At 43.5% G+C, this 23,302-nt stretch overlaps 1 protein-coding gene across 1 annotated transcript; it reads left to right on the top strand.

Moving 5' to 3' along the window:
• Nucleotides 1-796: 796 nt before the first annotated feature.
• Nucleotides 797-23,077, top strand: ZBTB8B (zinc finger and BTB domain containing 8B). Its single transcript, XM_020896083.2, has 3 exons — nt 797-2,794; nt 13,207-13,385; nt 16,595-23,077. Exons 1-3 carry the CDS (start codon nt 1,810-1,812, stop codon nt 16,910-16,912), a joined length of 1,482 nt encoding a protein of 493 aa, XP_020751742.2. The 5' UTR covers nt 797-1,809; the 3' UTR covers nt 16,913-23,077.
• Nucleotides 23,078-23,302: the final 225 nt, after the last annotated feature.

A 23,302-nucleotide genomic window follows, 5' to 3' on the forward strand; every position in this document is an offset into this window, starting at 1 on the left:
CGATGGCTCCGTGGTTTGTGTGATGGGAAAAGATAGAGAGGTGAGCTCAGGGGAGGTCAGCTTCTGTCTTCCTCACTTGCAGAAGGATTTTAAACTTGATTTATGCTTTATATTTGTCCTGGGGACTTCCCTGGTGGCTCAGATGGTAAAGAATCTGCCTGAAATGTAGGAGACCTGAGTTCAATCCCTGAGTCAGGAAGATCCCTGGAGAAGGGAATACCCACTTCAGTATTCTTGCCTGGCAGGCTCCTCTGTCCATGGGGTCAGAAGAGTCAGACACGAGTGAGCAATTAACAACTGTATTTGTTACATACTTGTTCTACTTGGCAGGTAAGAGAGGAGTATTCTTTTGTATTCAGCTAACCTACTTTGTCCAAAGCACTGCCAAATGCTGTGCAAGTGTTAGTCTCTCTGTTGTGTCCGACTCTTTGTGATCCCGTGGACTGTCGCCTGCCAGGCTCCTCTGTCCTTGAAATCCTCCAAGAATACTGTCAAGAATACTAGAGTGGGTAGCCATTCCCTTCTCCAGGGGATCTTTCTGACCCAGGGATGGAACCTGGTTCTCCCGCATTATAGGCAGATTCTCTATCATCTGAGCCACCAGGGAAGCCCTGCCAGGTGCTTTATGGGAAATCACATGAAATAAGACATGGCTCATGCCTTCTAAGGGCTTATAGTCCAGTGACAGAGAAGGACTGGGACATAAAAAATACAGAGGAGAGAATGACGGGTTGTGGACTCATCCAATTAGGAGTATCTCAGTTGCACTGAGAAAATTCAACCAAAGCAAAAAGGGACTTAATGTTTTCTGGCACAGCATGAGCTGGGACTCAGATGGTGTCCCTGGCCTCCATCTGTTGCTCCTGTTTGAACTGGGCTGTCATCTGTGTTAGGCTGGTTTCCCTTGTGGTGTGGCAGCAGCATCCTTCACATCCCACATGCCCACAGAGCAGAGAGCCATTCTTTTTTTGGATCCCCCAGCAAATATTTCATTGCTTTTCATTGGCTATGGCCTAGTCACATGGCCATCTCTGAGCCAATCACTGTGGTCAGAGGGTAAGTTGTGTTGATGGCTTTAGCCTATGTTACAGCTTACACATCTGGAGCTTGGGCATGGTGCTAGCTTTATGCAAAGCACATTGGCTGTGGATGGGGCAAGGATGATTCCATCAAAGCCAAAAAGGACAGTAAAATCATAAGATTGGAGAACGCATTCTGGCTAGCCCAAACATCCACCAAGTGTTCCCACAAACATGGTAATGAGTGTGAGCTGAGACTAGACATTCCAGGCCCTAAGTTCTGTTTTGGGACACTGGAGATTGAACTGGAGACTGTAATTCTTAGATTCAGGTATTATTTATATTCTGAGCCTTAAAGAAAGTCAAATGTCATTTACAAGAGCATGAACTCTGGAGGTTTTGAGTCCTGGCTCTGTTGCCACTGGATCATCTCCTATCCTATGAGCCTTAAAAGTACAGTATTGTAAGTATAATATTAGTCCTTACTCATAGGGTTGTTATAAAAGCTCACAGAAAGAATCTATGTAAAATACTAAGTACTGCACCCACATACAGTTAACTATAGTTACTTTTACTGTTTCTCATTAGTTAACCCAGTTAGACAGTCTTTTATTTTTGTTAGCCCATATTATAAAGATATTACTTAACTGGGTTTTGGGGAAGAATTAAAAAAACAACAACAAAAAAGAACATCTTATTTGTAAGGTTGGCATTTGTGAACTGAAAACAACAACAAAAAAATCTTGGCAGAGATCCAGGCTCCTCTTGAGCAGCAGCAGCTGGTGGAGAAATGGAGATGCAATCCTATTATGCCAAGCTCTTGGGGGAGCTGAATGAACAGCGGCAGAGGGACTTCTTCTGCGACTGCAGCATCATCGTGGAAGGGCGGATCTTCAAGGCCCACAGGAACATCTTGTTTGCCAACAGCGGCTACTTCCGTGCCCTGCTGATTCACTACATCCAGGACAGCGGGCGGCACAGCACCGCCTCCCTGGACATCGTCACCTCTGACGCCTTCTCCACCATCTTAGACTTCCTCTATTCTGGGAAGTTGGATTTGTGTGGGGAGAACGTGATTGAAGTTATGTCGGCTGCCAGCTACCTGCAGATGAACGACGTGGTGAACTTCTGCAAGACATACATCAGATCCTCCCTTGACATCTGCAGAAAGATGGAGAAGGAGGCTGCGGTGGCGGCCGCAGTGGCCGCAGCAGCAGCAGCCGCGGCAGCGGCCGCAGCAGCTGCCGCAGCTCATCAGGTGGACAGTGGAAGCCCCAAGAAAGGGACCCCCGGTGAGACCAAGAGCTTGGTCTCTCCAGCCGAGGGGGAGGAGAGGGTGGACAGACAAAGAGAGCCCCCTAGTGGGGATTGCAGAGGCTGCTGCCCTCTGGAACTGGTGGGGAAAGGCAGCCAGGGCAGTGGCTGGGCCGACAGTGACCGCTCCTCTCGGCCGGAACAGATGGAGCCCAAGGTGGAGTTGGGTGCCGCGGAGGTGGAGGTGGAGATGGATGGGCAGCTGCAGCCTCCTGCCACCCCACTGAGCCTGGCCCACCGGGAGGAGGGTTTGCCCAGTGGCCAGGCTATCGACTTGGCTTACGGCAACTACCATGTTAAGCAGTTCCTAGAGGCACTGCTGCGCAACAGCGCCGTCCAGAGCAAAGAGGATATGGACCAGCACTTTTCTCGGAGTTTGGAGGGAAGACCAGATGGTGCAGGAGTAGCAGCCATGAGTTCCGAGATGGATGTGCAGACTGACTGGTATGGAGAGGACTCAGGTGAGCTCCATGAGCCTCCATCATCTCTGCCGCTCATTTCGCACACGCTTATGTGCCTTCTGGTCTCCCACCACCGTCTCCCATCATCGTCATTGTCACTACCATCATCATCACCACCATAGCATCCCTATCATCACCCTCTCCACAGTTATCTCCACATTATCGCTGCCACCACTGCCAGTAGTATTAATTGAGCACCTGCTGTGTCCAGGGCATTGCCTCTTCATGTATTTATTTATTTATTTATTTATTTTAACCTCTACAACTAGAGTATAAGTGTGTTGAATGCAGTTTGGAGACATGGAAAGAACCCACTCTCTTCTGCTAACCACAAGGGGGACTTTGGGTAAATTCATGAAATTTCTTTGAACCCCTTTTTTTCTTCAGGAGATAATCACTCCCACCTTGCCTTCTTACAGAGTTGAGGACCAAATGAAAAGGTTTTCAGAACTTTTTTTCTCACATATGAGAACATGTTCTATACAGGTAGGAAATTTATCCTTCTTTGTGTCAACCATGGTGCCTGACCGATGTATTCAGTTAACATGTCGTGGCTGATAGTGTGATGTCCTGGAGAATATTTGAGAGTTGAATTGGGCTTCATGTAGGTAAATTTCTTCTATCCTTTGGTAGGATTTTGTGTTTTAAGAGAACTTAGTTTTTTGCCGAAACAATTCTGAGAGATGGGATAATATGGTTAACTCTTCTTACAGATGAGGTAATTGTGTTGTAAACTGTCTTGTTGGAGATGGAAATAGACATGGCTGTCTCCTTACTGATGAAAGTACCCTTGGCTTCTTTTCAAGACAAGAAATTAATGAGTCACATTTCCATTCACCCTTCAGTACTGTGCAGTGAAAGTTGACTAAGTAAGGGGAGGTGATCTGCTCTTATTCATTACTAAATGACTATTTCAAGACTTTAAAAAAAATAACATGTACACATGGGGTCGTGAAAGAGTTGGGCATGACTTAGTGACTAAACAACACTACACAGGAGAAATCCAGGAAAACTGAGTCTGTCTGGAGACTTTTAAATTTCTTGTTTTTTTTTTTTTCATTTTAACATTTTTTAATGAAAAATTACTTCATCCCTGCATCAAAATTTTCATTTTTTTAAAAAAAAAAAATCAAGAATGCTCTGTATGTCTGACCTAATCTAGACTTGAAAAACTAGAAGATATGGTTTCTGGTCATCAGAGACACTGGCTTAACTAGCATGTAAAAGTTAGTGGTTGTTTTTAGTGATTACCCTATGGGAACTTGTTGAAATCTAATTTCTTTGTAAAAACTTAATTAATTTTTGCACCACACTCTTCACTGTGGTGCACGGGCTCCTCATTGCGGTGGCTTCTCTTGTTGCGGAGCACAGGCTTCAGGCATGAGGACTTCAGTAGTTGCAGATGCAGGCTCAGTAGTTTCAGCATGTGGTAGTTTAGTTGCCCTGCAGCATGTGGAATCTTCCCAGACCAGGGATGGACTGGGTGTCCCCTGCATTGGGGGGCAGAGTCTTAACTATTGGACCACCCGGGACTTCCAAAGCCTAATTTCTGTGTGAGAGTAGCACTTCACAGTCTATGTTCCCCTTTTCCATCCATCAGCCCCTCGTAGTGCCATGAAAATTAGGTGGAGGAAGTATGGAGAAACTGAGACCCAGAGGGTTTGGTGAGTTCCTTAAGAATATAGAACTGGCACATGTCACCACTAATGCTCTTTGATAGCAACCCAAACCCAGGCTGGCTTCATTTCACTCGTGAAACAAGCTGTGAAGGCAGCACAGATGGTTAGAGGATTTCAGTGCACTGATTTTATCTCTCAACCTCTCTGCCTGTATCACAAGTATCAAGAAATAGAAATTCAGGTCTACGCCACCTTCATTCAAATCCATCTGTCCATTTATAACGTCAGCTTTCCAACTCATCCTGTGGCAAGACAGTCTCCTGGCTTCTTGCCGTGCCTGTTGTCTGCCAGGTTTTGATTCCATTTGCATGGCTCCAGGGTACATTTACTCCAAGTGCCAAGGGACAGAGTAGGACTGATTTTTTTGTTTTTTCATATATTTGCTAAAATACTTGAGTACCTTCCTTGTGAAGATACAAAGATAAGTCAGATATGGCTCCAGCACTCAAAAAATTGATGGCTTCTTATAGAAGCTAAGCTGTGTGAAAGTGGCACCATGTGGTGCAAAGGTACTAGGGCTGGAAGACAGATGGAGGTGTGAATTTCACAGTGGTCCAGAGCAGAACTGGCTTCCACCTGTTAGGTTAGAGAGGCATTATGAAAGTGGCATCTGAGTACTCATTACTGTATATAAAATTGATATGTAGTGACTTACTGTATAGCACAGGGAACTATATTCATTATCTTGCTGTAACATATTAATATAATGCAAAAGAATCTGGAAAATAATATGTATATGTGTAACAATCACCTTGCTATATACCTGAAACTAACACAATATGGAAAATCAACTATGTTTCAATTTTTTTTTTAAAAGTGGCATTTGAGGGTAAGAAGAGAAAACCTAGGGAGAAATTTTAGTCAATCATGGAAAGCCTTAAATGGTAAGAGGCAAGTTTCTATCTATAAGCAGGGGAATTTTTGGTAGTTTCTGAGCTTGGGAGTGGACAGGAAAGATTAATTTGGCCTCAGCATAAGGTAGTGAAGAAATGGGAGACCAGGGCAGGGAGATGGTGAGGAGGCAGTTATAGTACTTGTGTATTCACTCATCTCTGACACTAGCAGACACTGTCAAAGCACATGGTCCTCCTATAATCTCTTCTCCCCTGGACCTCCCAACGCCAGCCTCACTATCTCCTGTTGTTTCCTGAAAAGTCCATCTATATTGGCCACTTCTACTGTTTTACCTCCCATTCTTTTCTCAGCCCACTGTGAGTAAAGACCCCCACCCCACACCCCACCTGCTTCATGAGGTCAGCTGTACATTTTCAGAGCTGATCCAGTGAGTAGTTTTCAGATGTTACCTTTCTGACCACTCTCAGTAGTTAACTCTGATCTTTCCTTCTTGAATTCTTTCTTCCTCTGGCTTCTGACATCTTGAGCACCCATTGCTGTTACCTTTGTCCATTTTTTTACAGCCTCATCATGTGATCATTTAATGTCAGTGTATCCAGCATTCCATCATGGCCTTGCTTCTTTAACGTTTTATCATTCCTGTTCATTTATTCATTTAACAGATATTTATTGAGCACTTCCTGTATGCCAAGCACTGTTTATAACAGTGAACAAAAGACAGTCCTTGTCCTCATGGAGGACATTCTAGCGTTGTGAGCCAGACAGTAAACACATAAGTACCTGTATAATAGGAAGAAGAACTCAAGCAGGGACAGAGTTGATTGAGAGTGAAGGGATGCTGTTTTATTTACTGTTGACCAGGACTTGCTAACAGGTTGCCTTTAAGCAAAGACCTGAAGTGAGTAAGAAAGCAAACTGCAGAGATATCAGGGGGAACATTCCAGGCAGAGAGAAGAGCATGTGCAAAGGCCCAGGTGTAGGATCACATTTGGCAAGTGAACAAAAGGAACAGCCAGGATGTTGGTGTGGCTGGAGTGGAGTGACCAAGGCAGAGAGTGTTGGGGGATAAGGTCAGAGAGGTTGGATAAGGGTGGACCAGGTAGGCCCTTGAAGGTGATGAGAAGGTCTTTGAGTATTGCTCAGCAGAGAGTGACTTGAGATGACATGTATTAAAAGGATCCTTCTGAGCACTGTGTGCAGTTACCTTCTAAGTGGGCCTCTTGCTTCCACTCTTGCTTTCCGATAGGCCACAGGGGAGCATAGGCCACAGGGGAGCATAGACTATAGGGGAGGATGTGGGAGTAGGAGGACCACTTAGGAGGTGCCTGCAGTAACTCAGGTGAGGGGTGTATGCTTTCTTCTTTTTCTATTTTTTTTTAACATTTTATTTATTTCGTCTTATTTATTTATTTACTTGGCTGCACCAGGTCTTAGTTATGGCATGTAAACTCTTAGTTACAGCACATAAACTCTCAGTTATGGCATGCGGTTCTAGGTCCCTGACCAGGGATTGAACCTGGACCCCCTGCGTTGAGAGCACAGTGTTAATCTCTGGACCACCTGGGAAGTCCCCTTTTTCTATTTTTTTAAATTTTATTTTATTGTTGGGGTATAATTGCTTTACAAGGTTGTGTTTCTGTTGCACGACAAAGTGGATCAGCTCTTGGTATATACATAGCCCTCCCTCTCTCCCACCCCACCCTCCTTGAATCGGTGTGGTAGCAGTAGACAGGTGAGAGGTGACTGGGTTAGGACTGTGCTGACTCTGAAAGATAGAGCTGACCAGTTTCTAACGGCTATATGAGTGTTAGGAGAAAAAGAAGCATTAAAGATGGCCTTAATGTTTTTACCTTGAGCGATTGATTTAAATGTTATGTTTGTGGTGCCTGTTGGATATCCCAGTGAAGATGTGCAGTAAGCGATTACATCTATAAGTCAGAGCTGAGATATAAATCTAGGGGTCATTGTTGGGTCCTCGCAATTTAAATCCTGTATATTCCATAGATCTAGAAGGAGAAGATAAGAGAGCTAAGGACTGAGCCCTGGGACGCTCCAACATTGAGAGGTCAGGAAAATAAGGGAGCCAGTGAAGGAAACAGAAGGGGCAGTCCGTGACATAGCAGAGAATCAAGAAAGAGTGTTGTTCTACTTCCCTGGTGGCCCAGTGGTTAAGACTCTGTGCTTCCAGTGCAGAGGGCGCAGGTTTGATCCCTGGTGGGGAAAGTAAGATCCCACATGCTGCATGACACAACCAAGGAGGAAGGAAGAAAGAGTGATGAATGTCAAGAGAGAAACCGTTTCAAGATAAAGGAGAAATCAACAACGTCCAGTACTATGTGTAGGCAGATTGAGAACTGATCATTGGGTTTAACAATGGAGAGGTCATGGGTGAGCAGTGTGAATGAAGTGGTGGGCAGAAGACCAAATGGAGTAGGCTTAAACGAGGACACAGAGACTCCCGTGGCACTCCAGTGGTTAAGATTTCCCCTTCCAGTGCAAGGGGTGCAGGTTTGATCCCTGATCAGGGAGCTAAGATCCCACTTGCCTTAGGACCAAAAAAAAAATCAAAACATTGAGACAAACAATATTGTAACAAATTCAGTAAAGACTTAAAAAATGGGAGGGGCAACATCAAATAGGATGCCTAAAACTTACAGAAAAATTAAAATAGATAAGCAACAAAGATATATTGTATAGCACAGTGAATTGTAATCATTTTCTTGTAAGGGAGCATAAATTGTAAAAATACTGAATCACTATGCTATGCACCTGAAACTTACATAATATTGTAAATAAACTATACTTCAATAAAAATAATCACATAAAATGGTGATTGTGGTGATTATTGGAATATTAGAATAAAGTACTAAGCCCAGAGACCCCAAAAATAAAACAACAAAAACCTCAAATGTAGATGTGAAGATGGTATAGTACTTCTTTTAAGAAATTTACTTTGAAGGGAACAAAGAAATTCTTCCATGGCTGGAAGGGGATGTGAGGTTAAGGTCTCCTGCATTGCAGGCGGATTCTTTACTGTCTGAACCACCAGGGAAACCCAAGTTTCAGCTTAGGTAGGAGAAAAATTCGGGAGATGGATGATGGTGAGAGTTGCAGAACCATGTGAATGTACTTAGTGCTACTGATCTGTACAGTTAAATATGGTTAAAATAGTCTTTTATATTATGTGACCTTCACCACATAAAAAAAATTTTAAAAATGTGATGCTGGGGTCCCACCCCACCCATTAGCTTGGGATGGAGATTGGGCATTAGTATTGTTTTTCATTTTAAGCTGCATTTTATTATGCAGGCAAAGTTGAGAGCTCTTCGTCTAGGATTGGGTGGCTGAGGCGGATTGGAGGACAAGGTCTCTGGCAGAAAGGACATCCAGAAACAGAGAGGCCAGGGCATTGGAAGGGTCATTTTTGGTATTCGCACCAAGAATTTTTCCAGGAGTCGAGTCTGAAGGCAATGTGATCAAATCTCCAAGGAGCGAGATGAGCTGGGGCCTCCTAGATGACTGTAACAAGGATGAGCATCAGTATCATCTGATGGGATGACCTTCAAAACATCTTAGGTTTTTGCTCTGGAGATGACAGTGAAGCCCAAGGAAGACCCACCCTCCCCTGATCCAGGGTGTCAAGGCCATGGGTTAATGGAATCAGGGTGCTTAGGGGAGAGCCAGGCCTCAGTTAAAGCAACCACTCAATCTACTGAGGACTCACAACTGTATTCTTCACTTCTTTTCCCAAGCTCCAGATTGATCTGTCTAACCCAAGTATTCCCTGATGGATGCACTGAGCCTGCCTCAAACCTGATAAAATCCCGACTGACCTCATTCATCCTGCACCTGCTTTTCCTCCTGTGTTCCCTGCCTTGGTTTATTCCACCATCACCTATTACGTCAGCTAACCTAGAATCAGTGTCATTTAGAATCTTCTCTTTCCTCTGCTCTGTCCTCTCCATTGAGGTCATCATGTGCTGTGAATTTTATTTCTCTATCCTCTCTCCTCCTCTCCACCTCCACAGTCACGGCTTTAATTCTATGTCATCTCTCATCCCCTCCCACCTGGACTTCCTGCCTTTACTTTAATCTTGCCTCTCTTAAATCCTTCCCCTGTATTATCCCCAGAGGAATCCTTTAAAAGTCATATCACCTTGTACCTTCCTTGCTTAAAACCCTACTTGCTTAAAGGATAAAGTCTGAGTTCATTAACATGTTAGTGTCACAGAGGCAGGGATTTTTGTCTTTTTTGATCACTACTGTATCCCCAGGGCCTAGAACACAGGCTGGCACATTGTAGGTGCTCAGGATAAATTTGCTGAGTGAATTCATAAATGTGGCCTTGGACCTTCCCAAGAAGTTCTTGCCCCTTTCCTTGGCTTCATTCCTCATTCTTCTCCACCCTGCTTTGTATTCCCTATTCTCATTTACCTCTGTGCCTAAACTTGTGCTGTTTCCCTGCCTGAGATATCCTTTCTCTTTCTCGAACTCCTAGTGAACTCCTATTCATCCTTCAAAACCTTGCTCAAAGGTCACCTGTCCTATGAGATCATCGCTGAACTCCAGGAGAGAATTCATTACTTTTCACTATCTTTCTTTCTTCTCTTTTAAAAATTTTTATTAGAGTACAGTTGTTTTCCAATGTTGTGTTAGTTTCTGCTGTGCAGAAAAATGAATGAGTTATATGTATACACATGTGCTGTGCTGTATTTAGTTACTCAGTCGTGTCTGACTCTTTGCGACCCCATGGACTGCAGCCTTCCAGGCTCCTCTGTCCTTGGGGATTCTCCAGGCAAGAATACTGGAGTGGGTTGCCGTGCCCTCCTCCAGGGGAATCTTCCCAACCCATGGATCGAACCCAGGTCTCCCGCATTGCAGGCAGATTCTTTATCGACCGAGCCATCAGGGAACCCCAGGTATACATATATCCCCTCTTTTTTAGATTTCCTTCCCACTTAGGTCACCGTGGAGCTACGCTGGTGGCTCAGATGGTAAAGAATCCCCCTGCAGTGCAGGAGACCCAGGTTCGATCTCGCGGTTGGGAAGCTCCCTTGGAAAAGGGAATGGCAACCCACTCCAGTATTCTTATCTGGAGAATCTCATGGACAGAGGAGACTGGAGGGCTATAGTCCATTGAGTCACAAAGAGTCAGACATGACTGAGTGACTAAGCACAGTAGCACAGGGCATTGAGTAGAATTCTCATTAGAATTCTCTAATTATACAATAGATTCTCATTAGTTATCTATTTTATGCACACTGGTGTATATATGTCAGTCCAAATCTCCCAATTCATCCCACTGCCACCTTTGTCTACATTTCTATGTCACTTTGAACTTTGCATTTGTTACATTATATTGTATGAATTTGTTTACCTGCCTTTCTCTCTTGCTAGACTTACCTTCTTGGGTGAAGAAACAAGTATCTTGATGAAAATGCATCTTGACACAGTGCCTCATGTGTAATAGGCATTCAAGTGAACTGTTCTTCTGGGGGAATCAGATCATGAGAGAGAAGGAAAATGTTGCAATCATTCATACTTTTCTGATGGAGATATAGTTAATGGTTTTTTTCCCCCGAGGTCTAACAGTGGACCCATTTCACTTAATGTTTTTGTAGATAATCAGGAAGAAGGTGATAGCACAATGCCAGGCTGATGGGGATAAATGTTGGGAAGAGTCCACAGTGCCAGGGGAGTGAGCGGGAAACTGGTATCTCAGCACCAGTGTAGGCAGTGAGAAGTAAATAATCCAACATGTATATGCAATGCTGAGCCATGAGCTGCTGCTTTTATTCTGGGAGACAGATTTTGGAGTCATTATTGTTGTTCAGTTGCTCAGTCATGTCCAACTCTTTGCAACCCTATAGACTGCAGCACGCCTGGCTTCCCTGTCCTTCACCATCTCCCAGAGTTTGCTGAAACTCATGTCCATTGAGCTGATGATGCCATTCAACCACCTCATCCTCTGTTGCCCCTTTCTCTTCCTTCCCTCAATCTTTCCCAGCATCAGAGTCTTCTCCAATGAGTCGGCTCTTCACATCAGGTGGCCAAAGTATTGGAGCTTCAGCTTCAGCATCAGTCCTTCTGATAAATACTCAGGGTTGATTTGCTTTGGGATTGACTGGTTTGATCTCCTTCATTATAGATTATGAAAAATGGTAGACATTATCAGCATGGGAACTAGAAGCTAAAGAGGATAATCTCCACCCTTACATAGAATGATGTTGGGTACTCACTTGACACTCAGCTTGCCATACATTTGGGAGCACCTCAGGAAAGGTAAAGCCCAGATAGGTGTCCTGAGAAGGTCTCAGAGCAAAGGAGTTACTCCTGTGATGAGAGCGACCACAGGAGCCTGGCCAGCTTCATCAGGAAAGAAACACCGAGGTGATGATGTGAAAAAAGTGGCTGACATTTATGAGAGCTTATTATGTGCCAGGTGTGCTATGCTTTAGGTATTCCCTCACTTCATTCTTGCCACAACCCTGTGAGGCGGGAATTATTATCATCCCTATTTTACAGATGAGTAAAGTGAAGCACAGAGAAGTCAAGTGAGATGTCCAAAGTCACACAGCTTGTAATGGTAGAGCCAGAACGTGACTCCTAATTTCTGTGCCTGGAAAACTTGAGTTATTGTGTTATTATAACTTGAGTTTTTAGTGCCTCCACATATATGATATGATCAAATTCTGTAAAATCCTGAAGGGCATGGATAGAGGAAATGAATCTCCTCTATCTGCCAATGAATACTGCCAATAGGGTAACTCAGGAAACTTGAAAGGGTTGGTCTCTGTACATGTGGGTGATAATCATGTCACCCTAACAGCTGTATGAACAGGTGGAAAAAAAAAAGGAAAAAAATTTAAATGAATTCTTAGATATTTGATGATCTCATATATACAGAGTTAGTATAAATTCCAGACTCTGTGGGGGCTGCTTTATAGCAAACCTCTTCTACACATGCCTGAAAGCTATTCCAGGAGCTGTTGTAAAGAAAGCATGAATCCTGGTCTAGAGGTCTGATCCATCATAATAGGTTTTTTTCCCCCCACAAATTTTTGAGGGTCATTATATCAGTTCAGGAGGTTTGCATTAGTCAACTCAGGCAGCCAAAACAGAGTATCACAGGCTGAGTAGTTTTATCAACAAATTTATCATCTCACAGTTTTGGAGGCTCAGAGTCCAAGATCGAGCTGCCAATATGGTTGGTTTCTAGTGAGAGCTCTCTTCCTGGCTTGCAGACAACTACCTTTTTGCTGGTCCTCATGTGACCTGTCCTCTGTGCAAAAGTAGAGAGAGCAAGCCACCTCTGGCATTGTTCCTCTTCTTATAAGGAGCCCAGTCCTTTCAGATAAGAGCACTACCCTTACGACCTCATTTAACTTTAATTACCTCCTTAAAGGCCCTGTCTTCACATACAAGCGGCCCTGGAGGTTATGACTTTAAGATAGGAATTTGTGGGGAGGGATGCAATTCATTCTATAACAGGGTCTCGATCACTGTTTTCCTAAAATGAAATCAAGGAGAATTAGACATTATGAATGAGTATTATTTTGGGAAGCGTTTCAAGCTGTCCACATGAGGATAGGTGTGTTCTCAGGCTGTAACATAAGCGCTGTTTCTAACTCGGAGCCACAGAGAAGTTTGAAAGCTGATGCCTCACAGCATTCCTTGCAGTCTTGTATCAGTGGCCTGTTTCCCTCTCGCTGACCCGGAGCCGAACAGAGTCAGGGTCTGCAGACCCCGTCTTGCTGTTAGCTGCTGGTGGAGTTGGGATTCTCCGTCTGGAGCTGGGCTGGTGGAGTTCTGCCCTGGATTCCATCCGTCGGAGGGCAGCCAGGCCCGCTGCTGCTTATGGTACTGTTTGCTCCCCAGGTGACGTGCTGGTGGTGCCCATCAAGCTGCACAAGTGTCCTTTCTGCCCCTACACTGCCAAACAGAAGGGCATCCTGAAGCGGCACATCCGCTCGCACACGGGGGAGCGGCCCTATCCTTGTGAGACCTGTGGCAAGAGGTTCACTCGGCAGGAGCACCTGCGGAGTCACGCGCTCAGTGTAAGTGTCGCAGACGGCAGGGCGTGGAGGGTGGTTCCTGAAATGTGTTTAATGCAAAGGTGAAGCCCCTCTGTCTTTCACTTCTCTGTCCACCGGGGTATTGTCAGAGAATTTTAAACATGTATTTCTGCTACTAAATTATAGCTGGGTTAGTGGCACTTAGAAAAAGTGAGAACTTATATGGTGACAGGCTACTTTTCCTAGGAGGAAAGTTAAGAAAGTTCAGATCCTAGTTTGAGGATGTTTGTCAAAAGGCAGAGAACACTGGGGCTTAGACAGGGGATTGGGGGTCTGTTCCCTTCAGGATGATGCCAAGGATAAGCTGCAGCATCGCTTTCCCACCCAACCTTAGCACCCCGGGGTGGGGAAGAGATATAACACCATTTATAGGGCTGCTTGTGAGCAGCAAAGAGGACCCCTGCCCAAGTGGCCCTCCCCTTCCACTGGCTGCTGCCTAGGATTCTGTCTTCCATGTAAGTGGATGAGTCCCAGCTGCTAAAAAGCATTCAGACCATTTAGAAAGGCATTGCATTTAAGGTCATCTTTGAGCAAGGCAGCCACTGGGGGCTTCCCTGGTGGCTTAGATGGTAAAGAACCCGCCTACAATACAGGACACCTGGATTTGATCCCTGGTTTGGGAAGATCCCCTGGAGAAGGGAATGGCTACCCGCTCCAGCATTCTTGCCTGGAGAATTCCACGGACAGAGGAGCCTGGTGGGCTACATTCCATGGGGTTGCAGAGTCAGACACAGCTGAGCCACTCACACTTGAGCAAGGCAATCCGTCTTTGGAAACGCCAACATAAAAATGATTTGGATTTCAAAAGACACTCTCAAGAATGTGAAAAGACAACCCACAAAATGGGAGTGGTGCCACTTCTCACAAACTGGGATTGCTATAATAAAAAATTTATAATAACACAGTGCTGGTGAGGATGTGGAGAAACTGGAATCCTCATATACTGCTAATGGGAACACAAAATGGTACAGCCACTGTGGAAGACAGTTTAATGTTTCCTCCAAAGGTTAGGCATAAAGTTACCACTGTGATTAGTCACTCAGTCCTGTCTGACTTCTTTGCGACTGCATGGACTGTGGCCCACCAGGCTCTTCTGTCCTTGGGATTCTCCAGGCAAGAATACTGGAGTGAGTAGCCATTGCCTTCTCCAGGGGATCTTCCCAATCCAGGGATCGGACCTGGGTCTCCTGCATTGCAGGCAGAGCTTTACCATCTGAGCAACCTGGGAAGCCCAAAGTTACCATTAGGACCCAGCAATTCTATATCTAGGTATATACCCAAGAGAACTGAAAACATGCATTCACACAAAAACTTGCACACAGATGTTCATGCCAGTATTATTATTATTTATTATGAAGAACAGCCAAATTATTTATTATGAATAATAATAGCCCCCAAAGTAGAAACAATCCAAATATTCATCAGTTGATGAATGAATAAACAAAATGTGGTGTATCCCTATAATGGACTATTGTTTAGCCATAAAATGAGATGAAGTCCTGATACACACTACGACATGAAATAACCTTGAAAGCATTAGGCTCTGTGAAAGAAGCAAGTTACCAAAGGCCATCTATTATGTGATTCCATTTATATGAAATATACAAAGTGGGCAGACCCATGGAGATAGACAGTAGATTAGTGGTTGAGGCCTGTGGGGATGGGAGAGACAAGACCATTAATGGGCACAGGTTTTCTTTATGGAGTGATGAAAATGTCCTAAAATTAGATGGTGGTGATAGTTGTACAACCTTATGAGTGTACTAAAAACCACTGAATTGTACACTTTAAGCAGGTGAATTTTATGATATGTGAATTACCGTTTTGATAGAATCTAGACTTAGATGCATTCAAGGTGACTGCCTTTCCTCAGTGTTGGACCCCGCACATTTGTCTGACAATGGCCTTATCCCAAGATATTAAGTTTTTGTTTGTCCCTTTTTTTTTTTTTCTTCAAGTTATATCTCCAATCCATCTTGGCAAAAATCGGTCCCTGGGTGCCTCTTAAGATGTTTCATTGGTTGGAATCCCCATTCCACTCTGTACTAGGTCCAGTCTACTATTCAAAGGCTCCATTAGGCTGCAAGGGTCACAAACACACTCAGGTTGACTCAGGAAACCTCATGGGAAGCCAGACATGTAAGGGCAGCTCCAGTAACCCAAGTATTGTTATTGGCCCTTCTCGTGCATCAGCCTCTCTGTCTGTCTCGCCTCTTGTGTGTATCCTGCATCCAGAGCCCTCCATAAGGGAGGCTGTCATTCATTCACAGATCCCTAGTTGACTGGAGTTCCTGAAGAGTGCTCACTTTAGATAGATAGTTCCTTATACAAAGAGGACCCCTGGGGCTGCTGTCTTCATGAGGAGTTGCATGGGGTAGGAGATCAAGTTCTCTTTTCTAGTATTCAAAGCTCTTTCCATATGTAAGGAACACATTTATCAACAAAAACGTCAAGGCTGAAGCATTCGCTGGCATGTTTGGGAAATAGGCTGTTTGGCAAATCTGCCTTCCTAATACCTAAACATTCCAAAGTACTTAAGAAGTCATGCCTAAAATCCGAATTGGTTCACTGATTGCCCTTTTTGTGCCAGGCACTAGGGGTACAGTAACAGCTGTGACCCAGAGGACAGAGAACATGGGTGAAGCTAGTCCACGACCTCCTGGAGCTTATAATCTATCAATTTCTATAGATCTATAATCTAGTAAATTATAAATCTACAACCTAGTAAATTTTACCAATGATTTGTTAGACGTGAATGGAGAAGTACAGGTGAGACTATATAGCTGGGAGATCTAGTCTGGCCTGGAGCATCAGAAAAGACTTCCTTGAAAGGCATTAGTGGGAATTCCTTGACAATCCAGGGGTGAGGACTCCACGCTTTCACTGCCAAGGTGCAGGTTTCATCACTGGTCAGGGATCTAAGATCCTATAAGCCTGTGGCACAGCCAAAAAAAACCAAAAGGAGTTTAGTAAGAGGGGAGGGGGGCAATGGGGAGGAGGACTGGCTCCATGCACATCCAGTGGCGCTGGGCTGGAAAGGATCTTGGTGAGGCTGAGATGGTGTCAGAAAAAGCCAAGGTGGAGAGTGGTGAGAAGTGCAGCCGGAGGGTCAGTTGGGCCATATCGCATGGGGCCCCGAAGGCCATGGCTTGTTCTCTTTTCTCTGACATTCACTGTGCTGGTGATTTTAGGTTCATAGATCCAACCGTCCAATCATCTGCAAGGGCTGCAGAAGAACCTTCACGAGTCATGTGTCGCCGGGGCTGCGGCGCTTTGGGCTGTGTGACAGCTGCACCTGCGTTACAGACACGCATGACGACGATGACGACTTGATGCCCATCAACCTCAGCCTGGTGGAGGCGTCGTTCGAGAGCCAAGAAAAGAGTGACACAGACAATGACTGGCCGATCTACGTGGAGTCTGGGGAGGAAAACGACCCCGCCGGAGAGGATTCTGATGACAGACCCCAAATTCAGCCCAACTTATCTGGTGGAGAGACGCTTACGTAGCAGTAACTTGGTGGAGGAGAGGGTTTAGAATTTGTTCTTGCTGATTCTGTGAGTGAAAACCACCCTTTGTCCAATGTCGTGGAACCCTGAGAGGAACATTTTTTTACTGCCAATTATTTGCATTTCTGTTAGGCTGCACAGTGGAGGTTGGATTCTGTGACTCAGAGGGCTAATGAATTTTTAGTGGGGCCCCTGGTTTCCGAAAGCTTTCTGAGTAAATCAAGGTTGGCCCTGAGGCTTGCTGTTTTTTTTTTTCCTGAGCTGTGCATCCAAACTCTGGTTTGGAGGAAGATAAGAAAACCTCTGTACTGGTTTTTGTAGTTTCTCAGTCTTCTGCATTCATGTGTCGTCATCCTCTTTCTCTGAAAAGGTGGGCAAGGGTATACTAAATTTCAAGATCAGTCTTACCTCTGCCAAGCCTCTCCTGATCAATTCTGTACTTTAACTTTCTGGTGAAGTATTAAAGAGAAAGCTTGCTTGATTTAAGGTAGGCAGAGCTGTCTGGCATTATGATTGTAAAAGGTACTTTCTAAATCTAAGATTGCAGTTTTAGAGGCTGAGGGTATTTATGTGCAGACAAGCATGGATATGAGCTGAAAGGCTCCTTATGGCACTGTGACTTGCCCCATCGAATTACATTTTAAGTTAGCCCCAGGAAGGGAGCCTGAGAGCCCAGGTCTGGGTGGTTTCCCTGTCTGGCTTGGTGTTTGACAATTGTGTGCACACAAATAACCTGTTTTACCATCATAAAGCAAGTCATTTGGGCAAAACTCAAAATGCTCCTCTGCGTTTTCCAGCCATTTCTGAGAGCCACCACTGTGTAACCTGGCAATGCAGCCGTCACTGACATTCTTTTACTTTATGAATAGAACTGTAATTGAAGGGAAAGGGTAAGCCTACATAAGTAAGTTGTATTTCCAAATTGTTTACCTTTAAAAGATCATCTGGAGGGAAAGGGAAGGTTAGTAGAAGAACAGGTTTTAAAACCAGTCTGTTCTTTATTCACTTTGCAGCCATACAATTATTCTAACAAAAGAATCTGTATTTCTTTAAAAGGCTAAAGAACAGAAAGTATTATGGATTAAAGATATTTCAGGCACTTCCATAATTTTGCCTTATGATTAAGTATCCAAAATGGATTTTAAAAGAAATTCCTTTTCTTCCTTTAATTTTTTGGGACCCCATGGACTGTAGCCCTCCAGGCTCCTCTGTCCATGGGATTCTCCAGACCAGAATATTGGAGTGGGTTGTCCTTCCCTTTTCCAGGGGATCTTCCCAACCCAGAGACTGAACCTGGTTCTCCCACATTATAGGCAGATTCTTTACTGTCTGTGCCACCAGGGAAGCCCTCCTTTAATTTTACTATAATTATATTTCAAAAGGTAGTAAAAAATATCACTTTCTACCTCTTAACAAAAAAAGATAACCAAAAAAATATAAATTTGCTTGTAAATAAATGTTAGCATTGAAGGGTTCAGAAAGCGTTTAGACCATGCTTCTTAACAGAAGTTGGAACCCCAGGACAGTGCTGCTCAAACTATGGCCTGAAACAGCTGCAGCTCCATGAATTCTTGGATCCCAGTCCATACAGTAGGGCCATACCTTGGCCTGCAGTTGATTGGAAATTAAAAATGGGTCTTTTGGGAATTCCCTGAAGTTCGGTGGTTAGGACTCCATGCTTCTGCTGCAGGGGTCCTGGGTTCCATCCCTGGTCGGGGGACTGAGCTCCCTGGAAAACACACAGTGCGCAGCCGACAAAAAAACCAACAACAAAAAAAAATGGTCTTTTATCAGAGGTAGTTGGAAAATTATTGTTCTAGGTCAGGAGTTACACAGGGGAAATTATCAAGGATCAGAAATACTTTTCTTACAAGAAATGAGACTATTAGTGTTGTTTTAAAAGAGGGACCTTAGCAAGAGGGAAACCTAAATGGAGGTGTAAAAGATATACTTTGCAAGGAGTTTTGTTATCTTTTGCTTTCTCTGCCTAAAGTATTTCCTTTTTTTTTTTGTCTAAAGTATTTCTGATGTTTTAATTTGACTTTTCTATCTTGCAGTTCAGCTCTCGCCTGCTTTCTCCAGCAGAGCAGTGATCCTCTTTGGTGATCCCATGATCTATTCATATCCCTGGGTGCAGGATAAAACATTTTGCATTAGAGATTTCACTCTAAGACAGTGATTTGCAACTGGAGGTGATTTTGTTCCTTAGAGGACCTGTATCCGGCAGTGTCTGGAGACCCTCTCGGGTGTCATAGCTCAGGGTGGGGTGATGCTGGCATCCAGTGGGTGGAGGCAGGGATGCTGTTAAATGCCCTACAAGGTAATAGGACGGTCCCTACAGCAAAGATGAATGTAGTCCACAATGTCAAGAGTACCAAGGTTGAGAAACCAGCTGTAAGATAAAGCAGGCTTTTAAAAAATGATATCTTTAATGAACTTAATTTTGTTGTGCATTTTAGGCTACCTTTTACCTTCATAATATTTATTAGGTCCTTATGCTTCTCTGGTAGCTCAGATGGTAAAGAATCTGCCTGTAGTGCAGGAGACCTGGGTTCCGTTCCTAGATTGGGAAGATCCCCTGGAGAAGGGAATGGCAACCCACTCTAGTATTCTTGCCTGGAGAATCCCATGGACAGAAGAGCTTGGCAGTCTATAGTTCATGGGGTTGCAAAAAGTCAGACACAACTGAGCGAGTTACACTTTGACTTATGCTCCCACAAGTTTTGGAAAATAGTGGATTCATAAAATGAGGGCACTGAGGCCAGATGATAGGTGGTCCACGACTTGCCCGAGATCTGATTAGGTTTATGATGTGTAAACTTAGAAATTCTGATCTGATTTGTACTGCTAGACCCATTACTGGGCTCTGACTTTATTTTTTTATTTGTGGGGGCTCTGACTTTAAAGTAGCAAAATCACTGAGAGGAAAATGGAATGTGAAGCTTAGTATTTAAACAATTCTCTTTCTCCGTAATGTCTCAGATTGTTACATTCCTGGTTGGCTGTTTGGAGTTTGTGTGTTGGCATTGGGAATATCTGGATTTGGTAGTTGAATTCTATTACATTTAAGGGCGATAATTCCTCTGTGTGGACTATCAGATCATAAACTGCCCTCAGTTTTAAATTTATGTTCACATTTGGTGGTCAGTATTTTTAACCTACACAGTGTCTCTGAGGTTTAATTTGTAGCGTTGGTGATATTTTTATAAGTAGATTCATAGTTGGTCCAATGCAGACCATTCATGATCTAGTTTATATTTGGCATCTTTCTGGCACATTCAATCCAGATCTTTTTATCTTCTATTACATATATTGAATGGATGGGAACAAGATTCTTACTTGGAATTTTAAAATGGCATCCTTGGAACGTTGTTTCTCTTGGGAAAAGGGAACAGGCTTTCAAGGCAAGGGTTGGAAAGGAATGAAAATAAGGCATGTTACCTGTAATACATTGAGAAATCATCATCATGGCTTCTGGTCATTTGGTGGAAAGATGCCATTCTGATGTAAATATTTTGGTGGTCACTAGACTTTGAATATTCTTTAAGAAAGCTATTGACTTAGTGGTCTGCAAAATATTGTGAAATTGAGTATTCTGGAGGATATATAGTTCAGAATACAACAAAGGGTTTTTTTTTTTTTTAATTTTGTTGTTGTTAATTGATGTTGTGATAAACCCCATGGAGAGAAAGGCAATTGGTTGGACTACAAGTGCTGATTCTGAAGGCGGTGGGAAGACAGGAGTGGCCTTCGGTCACCTGAATTACTACTGTTTAATTTGGACTTCTAAGTTGTTCTTGTGTGTCCTTTGTGCACTGACAATGTAATTATCTCTGTGACATCTAGTATAGTGGGGTAGGGAGGGGCAAGGGGTTGGGGTGGGTGAGAAGTTCCTATCACACAGTTCTGAGCATCACCTCTGTACTTGCTGCTGTTGTTTGTCCCTTGTAGCTGCTTTGTGTTTTCACATGGTCACACTATCTTCTAACTCAAAAAGGAGGGTGCTTTATTCAGTTGCTTATGATAGGCAGTGTTTTCATTGATTTTTATTCAATGTTTCCACCAAATATTGCTGTGTTCCTCACACCTCTCATTAAAGCTCTGACAATTTGAATTCTTTTCTTCAAATAATGCTTCTGTAGAGATAAATGGAAAGTTGTTTGTTTGGCAGGGGTGGCTTGATTAGTTTCTAATATGTTCTTAGTTTTCAAAGGTGACACTAACTCACACCATTGTGATCAGATGATATGGAGTCTTCATAACTTGAAGAGGACATTTAGCATCTGTTCTGACCCTCCAGATGGATAATTTTACTACTGCCAATTCTTCATGGGCAACTGTGGTTTGGGGGAGCAATTTGTATATCCATCATTTGATTTTTTTTTTTTTTGGTCCTCTCTCAGCATCTTAAAAATCAGTGGGGGTTAGGATTGGGGTTATGTACTTAGATGAAGAAAGTTTAGCATAAACTAGCTTGGGAATTTTAAAGGTAAGTGTCAATATGAGATAAATGTCTGGGTGACATGTAATAGATATGGATTATATGTCATGCAGACTGTGAAGGGCATAATTAGGATTTTTTTAGAAGCAGAATATGCCAAACAGTTTCACATCTTTCTACTACGCATGGTCTCTGTGGAGCTTCTTCTGCCACCAGAAACAGCAAGCAAATAGAAATAAGGTGCCTTCCAGGAGGCTACTTGGGCTCAACTCGATGTTTAGAAACAGTCAGCCTCATAAACCATCACATCAGATTCACTAAGAAGGAGATAGGATGGTGGACTTTCCCTGGTGGTCCAGTGGTTAAGGATCTGCCTTCTAATTCAGGAGATGCCGGTTTGATCCCTGGTTGGGGAACTAAGATCCCACATCCCGCAGGGTGCCTGAGTGCCACAACTGGAAAGTCCATGTGCTATAAATAAGACTCGACACAGCCAAATAAATAAATATTTTTTTAAGAAAGAAGGTTATAGGATGGGAAGCATGGCTCACCAACAGGGCAGAGCCAGATATTACTCTTCATCAGAGTCCCTGCATCTGTCTGTGTGACTCAGGTGCAAGGAGATAGACACACATCCCGCAGGTTTGGAAGCTATTCTGGCTTAAAAGCTTCTTGTTCCATGGTAACGAGTATCTCTTATAACAACTCCACTGAAATATCTTCCCCACAAGAGACATGTCTCTTCCAAGAGTCACTAGAGTTAGGGAAACCCAGAGCTGTGGCTTCCTATCACGCATTTAATAGTTCTCCCAGTTTACAGTTTACCAACTTGGGGTCATTTCTACCATATGGAATGTTGCCTAGCAACGTGGTTGATATACTACTCTTCATTAGGTTGCCGGGGGAACAGAGCTGGAAAATTAACCCAAGGTTAAATTCTCACACAGAAGGGGAAAATGTTTTGTTAATCCTTTGCCAAATGGTATGCTGAGCAATTATACAACAGATACTGCACATATTTCCTATAAAATATAGCCAGAGAAATTTCCTATGAAGAGACAGCCTACACCAACTTATTTTTCCTTCCTTGAAGAGTGTTCATTCTTTGTACTTAGTTACTTGTGATTAATATACTCTGCGAATTTTGCTGAGGTATGTTTAAGAGTTGGATAAATGGTCCTATCAAAATGTCTTGTATCCTTTTGCGCTACTCAGCATAGGTGGTTATAGTGTGACATCCTATAGGGACATCATTAAATGGAAATTTCTGGGGATTCCATCATTCACACTTTGATGGGAACCTGCGTCCACCTGGCAACCACCAAACACCAGGTTCTTGATAATGGTGCCTCTTATCATTGGCTCATGTGGTGCTACCCTTGCCTGCTTCTGTTGCTCCTAGCAGATCAATAAATGAGGACAGCCAGTTATTTATTCAACAGGTATCCAGTAATTATGTATAGAGTCCTTGTTGTTTGTCAGACACTAGGGGTACCTGTGGGATACATCAATGAACAAGCACAATCCCTGTCCTCAAGGAACTTGCAGTGTGTAATCAGGGAGGTTATCAGTTAAACCGTACAGTTTGGGGTGGATTAGAGGCAGGAACAGGGTGTTCTGAGAGTGCTTGGGCAGAGTGTCCAGCCCAGTCTTAGAGCCTTAAGGAAGGCTTTCTTGTCTCTTGTCCAATAAACTCCTACCTTTGGGATACAATTTATAAACAACTCAGTTTCTGATATTTCTTACCGTTTTCAAACATGGTAGCTTTGGACATTAACAGTGTTTAAATTACATGTTTTATTCAATTATATAATACTACAACAAACATTTCAGAACATCCTAGTCTTTAGCAAATATGCATCAGGTGCTATGGTTTTCTTATTTAAGAAACAACAACAACAAACAACTTCCCATCATCTCCACCCCCTGTAATAAGTTAGAAGAAAGGT

The sequence above is a fragment of the Odocoileus virginianus genome, chromosome 30 (genome assembly GCF_023699985.2).
Source record: "Odocoileus virginianus isolate 20LAN1187 ecotype Illinois chromosome 30, Ovbor_1.2, whole genome shotgun sequence".
In the NCBI taxonomy this organism is placed as follows: Eukaryota; Metazoa; Chordata; class Mammalia; order Artiodactyla; family Cervidae; genus Odocoileus; species Odocoileus virginianus.

Bases quoted from the DNA above. Each gene is read 5' to 3' on its own strand.
- ZBTB8B (XM_020896083.2), top strand. From the start codon at position 1,810: ATGGAGATGCAATCCTATTATGCCAAGCTCTTGGGGGAGCTGAATGAA. The intron at 2,795-13,206 runs GTGAGCTCCATG...TTTGCTCCCCAG, and splicing joins CTGGTATGGAGAGGACTCAG to GTGACGTGCTGGTGGTGCCC. The intron at 13,386-16,594 runs GTAAGTGTCGCA...TGGTGATTTTAG, and splicing joins TGCGGAGTCACGCGCTCAGT to GTTCATAGATCCAACCGTCC.